This window comes from Pholis gunnellus, assembly GCF_910591455.1.
Source record: "Pholis gunnellus genome assembly, chromosome: 16".
NCBI lineage: Eukaryota > Metazoa > Chordata > Actinopteri > Perciformes > Pholidae > Pholis > Pholis gunnellus.
The window spans coordinates 19861923-19874098 of NC_136543.1; the positions used below are offsets into that span (position 1 = coordinate 19861923).

Genomic DNA, 12176 nt, shown 5'->3' on the forward strand with positions numbered 1-12176 from the left:
CTTGCTGGAAATGTCGTATTGCGTGTCTTATTTGATAGAGTTGTGGCTCCCTGCTGTAGAAACGACCCCCATGCAGGAATAGGATTGAATCCAAAAGACATAATAGAAAAGCAGACTGGTAATAACACACAGCGCAGCGGTGGGCACAACACAAATCTAATTCTAATCCTGCAAGCAAATGCTTCTTTCCAATGTGTGTTTTTCATTGCTGCTCGTGTAAACAGACGACATGTATTACTTCTCCTGTGCGAATAATAACTCTACCTCCCGTATCCGACGTCCTCATTTCCATATGAGAAGGTTGAAAAGAACTCGACGCTCAACTTCGGGGACTTTTGTCTGAGGATGAGGAGGCAGTTCTTGTGTGTTCATGCGTGTCTGTCAATCAGATAAGAGAGTACCTGCCTGAATAGAACGCACAGCTCGTAATGAAACATTCGGCCTGCAGAAGAATAACGGATAAATATTTATATCATATCGGGGCCTGTGTGGTTTTGGGATGGCTCTGCTGAAAGGATGGCTGGTCATTTGCATTTGAATGGTTCAGAACACGAGGGAACATTTCTTTAAATCGTTGGCTGAACAGAGAAAAGAGCACAAAGGTTTTTACACAGACATGTAGAAACATACAAAGTATGACCAACATGAGACTGTTCGTGCATCTATTGTTAACAGACCGTCCTCACCAGGAAGAAAAAGGCTGAATAGGTTGATTGCGTAAGCAGCTTATTACGATCCATATTTACATTAACCTCTAGCGGCCGACGTTATGACGTAGAATGACGAGAGTCAAAGGTTTAGGGTGAAACAAACACAGGACTTTCACCCAGATCACCGTCTGTGTCAACACGTTGAGTTAGTTTAAGTTAGTTCGTGAGTTAGTCTGCCACTGAGGAATCAGGACGTTTTGAGCATTCACACACCTGTGACTGTCCTTCTGTCTGTCTGCTCTTAGAGGCGAAGAGACTCCTGAAGGCTTTCTGCACCGACTGAAGAGGACCTCTCTCTGGGGAGGGAGGGAGAGAGGGAGGGAGGGGGAGAGAGAGAGAGAGAAAGAGAGAGAGAGATGCAGTGGGTGAATAAATTATACAGATGTCGTTTCTCAAAGACTTAAATCTGTTGGAGAAAATAACCAAAGTGCAAATGGAGGATCTGAGAGAACAACACTACAACCCGCTACTCTTTATTGTTGTTGCCTGGATACCATTTCACACAGAGACTGTCTGTTGTGTGTGATCGGCCACTTTCAGTTTACTGAGCCACACACACACACACACACACACACACACACACACACACCATCTGGTTACTTGCAGCCAAATCTTCTGTAATTGCTGTTACGGTTGGAAAGTTAATAATTCCATTTGTTTGTCATCTGTTGAGGGCAGAGACACACAAACCGTGTGTAACGCTGACCAATTAATAAGATGAATAGTTGTGGAGGGACATATGCTGCCGGCTGACTGTCTATTAGCATTCCTCGGTTATTTTCTGTAAGTGTCCCCAGAAGAGTATTAGGATTCAACAAAACGATGACCAGCTCATCAAAACATTGCTCAACAACACCAACAGTCAACAACCCCACAGGGTAATAACAGCGTCATTACACGGCTGCTGTTCTACAGATTCTATAAAATAACACCAACAAGACGTGTTTGTGTCCTCTGGGCGCTGATGTACTCAACACGTACGAGAACCCGGTGAGCTTCACAGACCATCTGGGCTCTGACTAAAAAGCTGAGTCATATCAGTTGACGTATTTTTTTTTTTCTGAGGAAAAGCGGGAGAGACAGCGCAAAGAACAAATCTCATTACATCACCCTGGTAGGCAAAACTTGTCTGAAGGAATCAATATTACAATGACGAGCCCCCATAAGGCTCTTTATTGCCCGAGCCGCGACTCCGCGTCAAACAAGTGTAACAGAGCCAAGGAAGGGAGATCAGGAAGCAGCGAATGTCCTCCGAAGTTTGATTTGTTCCTTCATGAATCTGGACGTTGGAGTGGCACTATGAAGCTGGAAGTATCCAACAAAAGCAGCACGAGCTACAAAAGACACTAAATCTAGCGAGAAAATCGTCCGTATATGAACGTAAACAACGAACGTGGCTACTGTTACTGTTATACTCACAGCTGTGAAGCTAGCAGCTCGTGGAAGACTCTGTTTACGTGACATGAGTGCACGGGCAGAATACACGAAGACAGTCCTGCGACGTATTTTTTGGCCGTTGAGAAGTTAAGAGGAAGCTTTAACGAGCTTTAACTTCAGCAGAAACTTGATTTGTGTGCTAATATAAGTTGGTACAACGGTCTTTGTCCTTTGCTAACCTGGAGAAAGTGGCCCTATGTTCATCAAATGCTATTAAGACTGTTGTGATTCCATTTAGTCTTTCTCTCAGAAGCAGCTAGTGCAGAGATAATGTATAACTATTACGCCTCCACTGATATATATATATATACATGTATATATATATATCAGGAATATGAGGTCTTGTCGGCTCACCAGGAACAGGAGCAGTGTGGTTGGAGGAGGACTCCTGAGGCTTCGGAGGAGGCAGAGGGCCGTTCCTCTCCTCCTGCACCGGGCTGCCCTGCAGACGGTAGATATTAATAATAAAGAAGCTTTCACAACAAATGGTAAAACAAAATGACGTCTTATTTCAAGATGAGATGGTTTGAACTGAAAAGATGAGTGCTGTCAGCTAATAAAAGAGGAAAAGCGGATGAATAACGAGAATAGAAAATGAATAAATATAATAAAACATTCATCTTTCCAGACAATTGTAACGAATCAGAGCTCCACCTTCTCTCCGTCCTCCTCTTCCTCCTCGTCCACGAAGGCGAAGGACTCCCAGCTGTGTTTCTGGGACTGGTTCTGCTCCTGTAGGCTCTGACCCTGAATCCAAAACCACGTAAGCAGACCAACATCAGAATTGCAATGAATTATTAGACCATGTTCAACACCTATTCTTTATCTGAAGCAGAGTTATTATCTTAAATTAAAAGAAAATTAAAATAAACATGAAAAATATGAATTGAAATTAAATTAAAATGATCAATTATTATATAATATATCACTACAGAAAAAAAGAGACGCCATGAACTTCTGTCAACCTTTGTGATATTGAACATATATGCATATATATATATATATATATATATATATATATATATATATATATATATATATATATGAAGCTACAGACTAAAAACTGAAACTAAAACGGGCAAAGGCACTCTGAAAATGAACTAAAACTAAATTAAACTAAAATTAAATCCAATTAAATCCTACTAAAATAAAAAAAAAATCATTTTAAGAACCACAAAAAGCATGACTTGAAGTTCTACTCGTTGAGATTTGAGGTTTCTTCCAAAATCAACAAAAACAGTACACGACTGTTTGACTTTCCTGAGTGGAACACAAAACACAAGCAGCAGCTTTTCTGTCATGTTCACGTTTCTACTTTCAGCTACAGTCTGCGCGTCTCTGTCCTCTTTGTGGTGCAAACGCACCAGAAAGCATTTGCTTAGACTTGTAGTCTTTCTGCATCTTATCAAACATTTTAGAATTATTCATCATCTTTGAGTTTCGTGGAGAGGAGTTTCCTTTCATGGAATCTTTCTTCATACGAATCACTCGTCTCTGGATCCTCAAACTACTGACGAAAACAGCTTCCAACCAAGAGGCCCCAAGCAGCCTGATTCACCGACATCATCATCATCAAACATAAACAGACCCCGTTTGTTATTTAGGTAGAAGAAATAGCCAATTATAGGGTTAACACTTACTATCGTATCTGCATACCCCTAACCCCAAACGTATCAAATTCAGTAATCCACAGGATGTAGTGTGTTCATGCAAAGTTCTGATGACACTGAACTGTGGTCTCTGACGTCCTCACCTGCATCAGGTGCCTCCTCTCTGGTGACAACCACCAATCACAGAGAGCCAGAAGCTCCAACCTGTCAATGCTGCCCAATAGGATCATAGAATCTGAGAGGAAGAGGAAGAGGAAGAGTTATCCCCACACAGACTTCAACAGTGGCTGAACTACTGTGATAATGTTCATGATTGATTTAGTACATTTTGTTTTATGGCAGCTGTAGTAAACACGTGTTTACCTTTGGAGTCGACCAGGGGGATTGAATTGAGGGCGGAGGAGTCCAGCAGGAGTTTGACTTCTCTGTATGTGGACTGAGACGATATGAACTTCACCTCTCTCACCATGATGTCTTCTACCACGATGTTGTACTGGCTGCAGGACAGAAAACACAGATGCACTGAAACAACTAGTCCACACCTACGTTTAACCAACGTCACATGAATAAATAAATGCACCCTCAAAGAGCACTGCACAAGTAAATCACTCTTCTTCATTAACTGGAAGAACATGTTAGATCTTTGAGATTTTAAAGCTACAGTGTTTAGGATTTAGTGACATCTAGTGGTGAGGTTGCAGATTGCAACCAACCGAATAGCCCTTCACTCGCCACTTCCTCGTGTTGGGGAACTACGGTGGCCTTCACGATTCTTAGATTCAGGTGATTATACACTAATGAAAACATCGTAATGACTATTCTATTCCTTTTCTGCTGATAGACCCTAAATCCTGCACACTATAACTTTAAAACTGCACCTCTGGGTCTTGAAGATCCTATATAACTGGAAAGTTCCCTGATCTGAAATTGTAAGATGGAAATCCTCTCCCTTACATCTAGACTTGACTATCAAAAAGTCATTTTATTCTACGTGTCATTTTATTCTACATTCCAGGAGTTAAAAGTGTTTGCTTGTTGCGTACAGGCGGGACGTCGGTTTGAAGGTTGAGAAGATACAAAAACACTGCAGCAAAGAACTCTCTCCGAAAAAAAAGCCAATGAGTGTTGACCATTTACGGTCTGCCGTGTGAAACCCGCACGAACCTCACGTGCCCGAAGCCGAGCTCCGGCAGGTACGGGAGCTTCTTGACCTGGATGATGGAGTCGTACAGGGAGGGCTGCAGGCCCTGGGCCACCATGTTGGCCAGGATTACTGCCACCATCATGGGCAGGATGTGGGAGATCTGACCCGTCAGCTCAAAGCAGATAACCGCCGTGGACACCGTGTGAGTCACGGCCCCGGTCAAAGCTGCCGCTCCTGTCAGAGAAGTCGGATGGGGGGAGGGGAGGGGAGGGGGGGGGGGGTTGAAGGGTAGATAGAGAGGGAGAGAAGGTGAGGAAAAAGGAGGAAAGGATGAAAAAGAAAAAGGGGGAGGAAGTGTGGAGTAGTAGAAGTAAGAAGACACGGGAGGATGGAGTAAAGAGAGAGAGAGACAGAGGGAATAAACAAGATGTAGACGTGTTGAGAAAAAGATAATTTAGGCAGGAAGAAAAGATCAAGGCAAAGACGAAAAGACAGAGGGTGCAGGTGAAATGAAGGAGGAACTGGAGAGTCAGTCAGACTCACATCAAAAAGAAAAAAGATAATCAGACACGACAAAAGTGCCGAGTGGAAAAGAGGAAAGACCGTGAAAGGGTTCAGAAGAAAAAAAATAGATTAACAAGAAGGTACATGAGAGGAAACAGGAAGCAAACAGAAGGGTAACACATATTGAAGAGAGGAGGAGAACAGGATAGAAGGGTAAAAATGAAGGAAACATCAGTAGGTAACACCAAGGAAGTAAGGAGGGATCAAGGGAGAAAGAGGAGCGATGGGACTTTGTAAGGGAACAGGAGGGGGATTGAAGGAAGGCCACGTTTCTGGGTCGCTGGCTGAGGTGAGGACGGCAGAGGGAACCCACTGTGACATTTAACTGTCACAGCAAAGTGGCCACATGCTCTGATGGAAAGGAGGGAGAGGAGGATGAGGAAGAAGAGGATGGGGGGGAGCTGGAGGAGGAGGAAGATGAGAGAGGTGACAGGAGAGGAGGAGGAAGAGGAGGCACAGGGAGGAGGCACAGGGGAGGTGGACAGCAATCACAGAGAAGGTGCCTGTAAGGCACTGTGAGGTCTGAATGCTGGTTTCCCTGTCGTTGCCCATGACGTGTTAGTTTTGCCACATAAGAAACTGAACGTTTCAGCTGTCAACATTCAAAGACAACGGGATGGAGCCAATGAGAGGAGGATTGCACAAGAGGTGGAAAAAGGGAGACTGACCAATGACTGCGTAGCCTCCAGGGATGATGCGGTAGAGGATGCCGTCGAACATGATCCCATGAGGAAACAGGGTGGCCATGAGCTCCCCTACCAGCCTGCCGAACGCAGCTCCTACGAGGGCAAAGAAAAGTCAAAGGAATGAACTTTCAAACTGCTAAAAGATGGTTTTTGAAAGTAGAGATTTTCTGATACAAATTGTTTTTTTTCTCCAGGATACCTGAACATGTGCATCGTCTGATACCAGTGTGTTAAAAACATGTCACCGTTTCACGAGTGGGATTTTCCAGGGTCAAATATTGCCCCAAAAAAATGCCATTTTGCGTAAATGAGCTGATAAACTACATGATATTGGATCGGTGCATAGATAAACTACATGATATTGGATCGGTGCGTGGATAAACTACATGATATTGGATCGGTGCGTGGATAAACTACATGATATTGGATCGGTGCGTGGATAAACTATATGATATTGGATCGGTGCATGGATAAACTACATGATATTGGATCGGTGCGTGGATAAACTACATGATATTGGATCGGTGCATGGATAAACTACATGATATTGGATCGGTGCATGGATAAACAACATGATATTGGATCGGTGCGTGGATAAACTACATGATATTGGATCGGTGCGTGGATAAACTACATGATATTGGATCGGTGCGTGGATAAACTATATGATATTGGATCGGTGCATAGATAAACTACATGATATTGGATCGGTGCATAGATAAACTACATGATATTGGATCGGTGCGTGGATAAACTACATGATATTGGATCGGTGCGTGGATAAACTACATGATATTGGATCGGTGCATGGATAAACTACATGATATTGGATCAGTGCGTGGATAAACTACATGATATTGGATCGGTGCATGGATAAACTACATGATATTGGATCAGTGCATGGATAAACTACATGATATTGGATCGGTGCATGGATAAACTACATGATATTGGATCGGTGCGTGGATAAACTACATGATATTGGATCGGTGCGTGGATAAACTACATGATATTGGATCGGTGCATGGATAAACTACATGATATTGGATCGGTGCATGGATAAACAACATGATATTGGATCGGTGCGTGGATAAACTACATGATATTGGATCGGTGCGTGGATAAACTACATGATATTGGATCGGTGCGTGGATAAACTATATGATATTGGATCGGTGCATGGATAAACTACATGATATTGGATCGGTGCGTGGATAAACAACATGATATTGGATCGGTGCGTGGATAAACTACATGATATTGGATCGGTGCGTGGATAAACTACATGATATTGGATCGGTGCATGGATAAACTACATGATATTGGATCGGTGCATGGATAAACAACATGATATTGGATCAGTGCGTGGATAAACTACATGATATTGGATCGGTGCGTGGATAAACTACATGATATTGGATCGGTGCGTGGACTCGCTTACTTGTCGATACCCAATCCAGCATTTTAGACTGCAGCAGAGTCATTGACAACAACTTGACAGATTTACATTCTATTACTATTAAATAGTTTTTTCACATTAAATCACTCCAGAACTCCAGTCGTCTGTGTTTCTAGCGGCAGCAGATGGTGGAGAGGCTCATGAAAGGAGTCACTTCCAACATGATTATGTTCAAAACATCAGTAGAGTCAGAGGGAAAAGCCTGTAACAGCATGAAGTTCCTCTAACACGCATTTAAGTTTGACAAATGTTGTTTTGCACTGCGTGATGGTGCTAAAGGCCACATTTTAACACACACACACACACACACACATACATAACATGACCCACCACATCTAGAGCTGAGTTTATTCATTCGAAGCTGCGGCTGGTAATGATGAATATTTTAAAGTGAAGCACTGGTAAAGGTCACACTCCAAAGTATTTCACACGACAAAAACAACAGATGAACTGCAAACTACTGCAGATAAACACTGATTCCTAAAATGTCGATCTGAATAATAAGATAAAAACTGATCGCTCCTATGACAGTTAATGAAACAATAGCCTTGGGAACATAAGACCGGTCTGTGTAGATATAACTAACTGGCGACATAATTCATTGTTCGCAGCCTGTTTCAAGATTTCAGAATAGTCAAAACGAACACTGACGATGGGACAAAAAAACACCTGCTCTACACCAAAATAATCCTCATTTTCACCATCCTCATGCAAATCCAGCCACAGTGTTGCTGCTCACCCAGTATGAAGACGGGCATGAAGGCCCCAGATGGAATGGGCATGGTGGTGGCCACAGCGGACATCCAGAACTGTAAGACAACAAACGTGCAACTCTGTTCAGACAAAAGGCAACTCAGAACCATTAACAGCAAAGTAAAGCGCAGTCCTCTTAAATCTTTCAGAAACCACCTTTGGACCGCATCACAAATACAGGCCGGCAAAAACCAGGTGTGAGGATTCGGTCACCAAGCATGTGACCGAGCTGTGTGACCGGCCTTCTGGACGTGACACGTGTTGACACTATTCTCAGCTCGACAAGCTGTCCAGCCGCTCAACGGTCGGGGAGAAAAACAAGTCTCGGTCCCGCCGTTCTCTTTCGAGAGCAAACAGGACAACAGATATCTCTCTCTTCTCTGTTTTCATCATTCTGGATGATATGCAGGTCACCCGCTCAATGCTCATCAGACTGCTTGTGTTTCACTGCAGAAGGAGAGACGCCATTTAAACGCTCTCGTTGTCTCCGTTTGCATTTGAGTGGGAGAAAAACTAAAATTTGGTCACAACATGACGAGTTACAGAAATGGAGAATCAGGAGGATCTGTGTGTGTGTGTGTGTGTGTGTGTGTGTGTGTGGTGGGGGAGGGGACCCAATCACCCTTGGGTGTCCTTGAGCAAGGCACTTAATCAGCAGCTGCTCCAGTGAAGCTGCAGAGGGTGGTGCATGTGTGTCTGTGTGACTGAGGACCGAGTGGGCGGAAAAAGAGCTAAACCTTCAAATGTCTGCAAACAATTTCTTTATTCCTCAGAATGGAACTTCTAAATAAAAATACACTCTGTTCTTGGCTGCTCATCAGCGATAATGATTAGCTTTACTCAAGCTCTGGCTTTGTTGTTTGTGTGTGTGTGTGTGTGTGTGTTTCACCAGCACCACATACTGGGCGTTCTCACTTCTGATTTGAAGGGATTGGGCCGAGTAACACGACATTACCGTTTCAGCCGTCCAGATTACCATTCGACACATCGGTTGTCATCATAGTTTGAGGACTTAGTGACTGTGGTACGAGATAAAAACTCATTAGCACGTCTCTCACAGGGTGGACTGAGCTCACAGTCTCCTCTCGTTTTAATCCAGACAGTCAAACACACACACACACACACACACACATTCAGCTCACACTTTCATCAGTGTGACACAATCCGGAGATAGATGGGGAGGAGAAACACTGAGGCAGGGTGAGCTTCACTGTTTGATGGAGAACAATGTGGAGAGGGAGTGAAAAGAAAAGACAGGAGACGTGGGTGTCTGTTTGTATGTGACACAGAGAGACGGAAGACGGAAGTAAAAACAGTTTTAATCTGAAGGAAAGAGATCGATAAGAGCGGATACAACGTCCTCATAAAGAAGCTGCTTGTGAGATTTGTTCAAAAGATGAATAAACATAAAAAATATATAAAAAAATAACAAAACACATACATGTAGACGGGAAAATCTCTTTCTCTGTTGTTTGACAAAACAATCTAATACGAACTAATAATTTTCATGCTCATCTTTGATGATTATTTTATCATTTCACTCGGCAAACGTTCAAAAACAGTTTTTTTTCTTACCGGAAATGTATTTCTATTTCATGTAATGGACCGACACAAAATGATCCGGTGCTACCAATTATCTTCTGAAGTCACTTACTTAAGAGTAAAAAGTCCACCTGTGTCACATGATCCAATGGAGGAACATTTAATCCATGATTACAAAAAGGAACAATTCAACACCACAACAAACCTACCAAGAGAGGACCGACACCCACTGACGGGTTAAAGAGGACATGTGTCAGAGAGGCCACGAAGAGACCAACGATAACCCTGAAGGAGCTGGAAGGAGACACGTGGGAAACTCCAAACTTTCTTGAAGGAAAGTCTTTTTTCTGGTCACTCTTCCATGAAGCCCCGCTCTGTGGAGTGTACGGCTTAAAGTGCTCCTATCTCTGCTGTTGAGCTCCTTTTCAGGGTTATCTTTGGTCTCTTCGTTGCCTCTAATGTCCTCATAGGAAAAAAAACGCCAAGCTGTGTGAAAACATTTGTAAGGCACAGCACATCTCTCACCCAGTGGGTTTGTTTGTCCGAACCCGAGTTTGAGCTGTTGGAGTTGGAGGCAAACTCCAGACTAATAATAGTCTTTTATCCTCCACAGATATTTATCCACATAGAATAAACTTCCTGTTCCACCACAGTATGAAGATGAGCGCCCCTCTGACGCTGTCCTGCTATCCTATGAAACAACCTCTCCTTCCTGTTGGAGTTTAGATTACGGTACATTCTGATACACAATAGCATTCGACTAGAACTGGTCCCACAACACCTTGTTCCGGTGGATTCCGTTCGGGATTCTTAGCCTGCACCACGACCTGGAGAATGAGCTAATTTTACCTCATTTTTTCAGCCAGTCTGGTCCTTCCAATGTAAAACATGCCCTAATATTCACCATGTAAATAAGAGAAATCATGTGTGGGACAAAGGGAGACGGGGAACGCTCCAGACTGTGAGCTCGACTATGACTATGAGAAAGATGCTGACAGCAGCAGAAGGCGCCGGGAAAGCAGAAGAACTCAGAGTGTTTGTTTGTGAGACTTCTACGAGCCAGCTGCTCTCAGTTTTGGTAGAATTAAGTTTTCACTGCAGGGAGCCGCTCTGCTCAACTGAGAAACACCACGACTAAACCAATAAATCTGTTGATAGGATGAGGTAATATGGCATTTCTGCCTAATCTGACTTTAGACAATACAGGAAAAAAAGCAGACTGAGGTTAACTCTAAAGAGGCAAATGTTCTTCTGCGTAATTTTGGAAATCTTATAACAGAGAGTGGATCGAGGACCATTTTGAATGCTTAAACATGATCATTCTATTAAATGTTCATTGCTCTGGTCAAAACTATGTGACAGCTGTTACTGGTGCTGGGAGAATCTGAGCTTTACCGGTTTGTCTCCAGTTGTGAATCCCAAGAAAGACCAGTTCAATCCAGACGTCTTAGTGGTTTTACTCAGCAGAAGGAACCCGACGGCGCTGACCGATGATGTTGGTCAGATATTGAGAAAGACCGCCATGAAAATACTAGTGTGAACAGAACATTGTGTAATGTGGCTTCTGAACTGAAAAGTTTGCTGTTGTATTTGCTGGGAAACGTAATCTGCTTTGTCCAGTTTCAAACTTCCTCACTGAAGCTGCGTGTTTTCATCAAACAGGAGGCGGCAACAGCTTGGTGCGGTTTCTCTGCAGCAGCCAACAGACTGTAGGCGGGTCAGGACGCAGAGTATTTAGAGACCAGACTGTCTGTAACTCGGGAGGCTCTGGTCACGGAGGAAGATCATTACTGGGGGGGGGGGGGGTGGACAGATTGCCCAGAAGGCAAAGCGGTGCAGATATCAAGAGGCTAAACGGGAGGAGGGCTGCCCTCTGCCTTCAAAACAGCTTTCATTTTTGGAGACGCGTTTTCTGTTTTGATTGCAAGTCAAGTTAAACGGATAGCTTTGGTTTGGGTGCACGCAGGCTCGTTCGTCAGTCTGGTTCTCTCCTGATTGGCCAGCAGCACACTGATGCTTCCTTACTAGCTATCTAGCTAACCAGCACGTATGCTACAGACTAAAGCCAGCAGCATAGCATGCTATGAATCAATGATCAGTTTAAATATCAGGGAAATTATTTACTAGTAATTTCCCTGATGACAACTTAACCGCTTTACTTTCAAACTGCCAGGGGGACCTCCACAGGTTTACTTAGTTACTAATATTAAAGACCAACTTATATTCAGTTTCATTGGGTGTGTTCGGGTCCCACTTCGTCCCCATGAGTCT

The 12176-nt window shown here is 43.5% G+C and overlaps 1 protein-coding gene across 2 annotated transcripts in view; it reads right to left on the reverse strand.

Annotated features, from left to right (window-relative positions):
- LOC306708275 (chloride channel protein-like) overlaps positions 1–12176 on the reverse strand; it is a 33130-nt gene that overhangs the window by 6562 nt on the left and 14392 nt on the right. For both annotated transcript variants that reach the window (XM_079176075.1, XM_079176074.1), the window contains 8 exons: positions 8350–8419; positions 6134–6244; positions 4922–5135; positions 4121–4254; positions 3901–3992; positions 2802–2894; positions 2502–2589; positions 924–1006 (listed from right to left, as the gene is read on the reverse strand). In XM_079176075.1, the coding sequence (XP_079032201.1) occupies positions 924–1006; positions 2502–2589; positions 2802–2894; positions 3901–3992; positions 4121–4254; positions 4922–5135; positions 6134–6244; positions 8350–8419 (885 nt within the window). The remainder of the gene's footprint in view (positions 1–923; positions 1007–2501; positions 2590–2801; positions 2895–3900; positions 3993–4120; positions 4255–4921; positions 5136–6133; positions 6245–8349; positions 8420–12176) is intronic.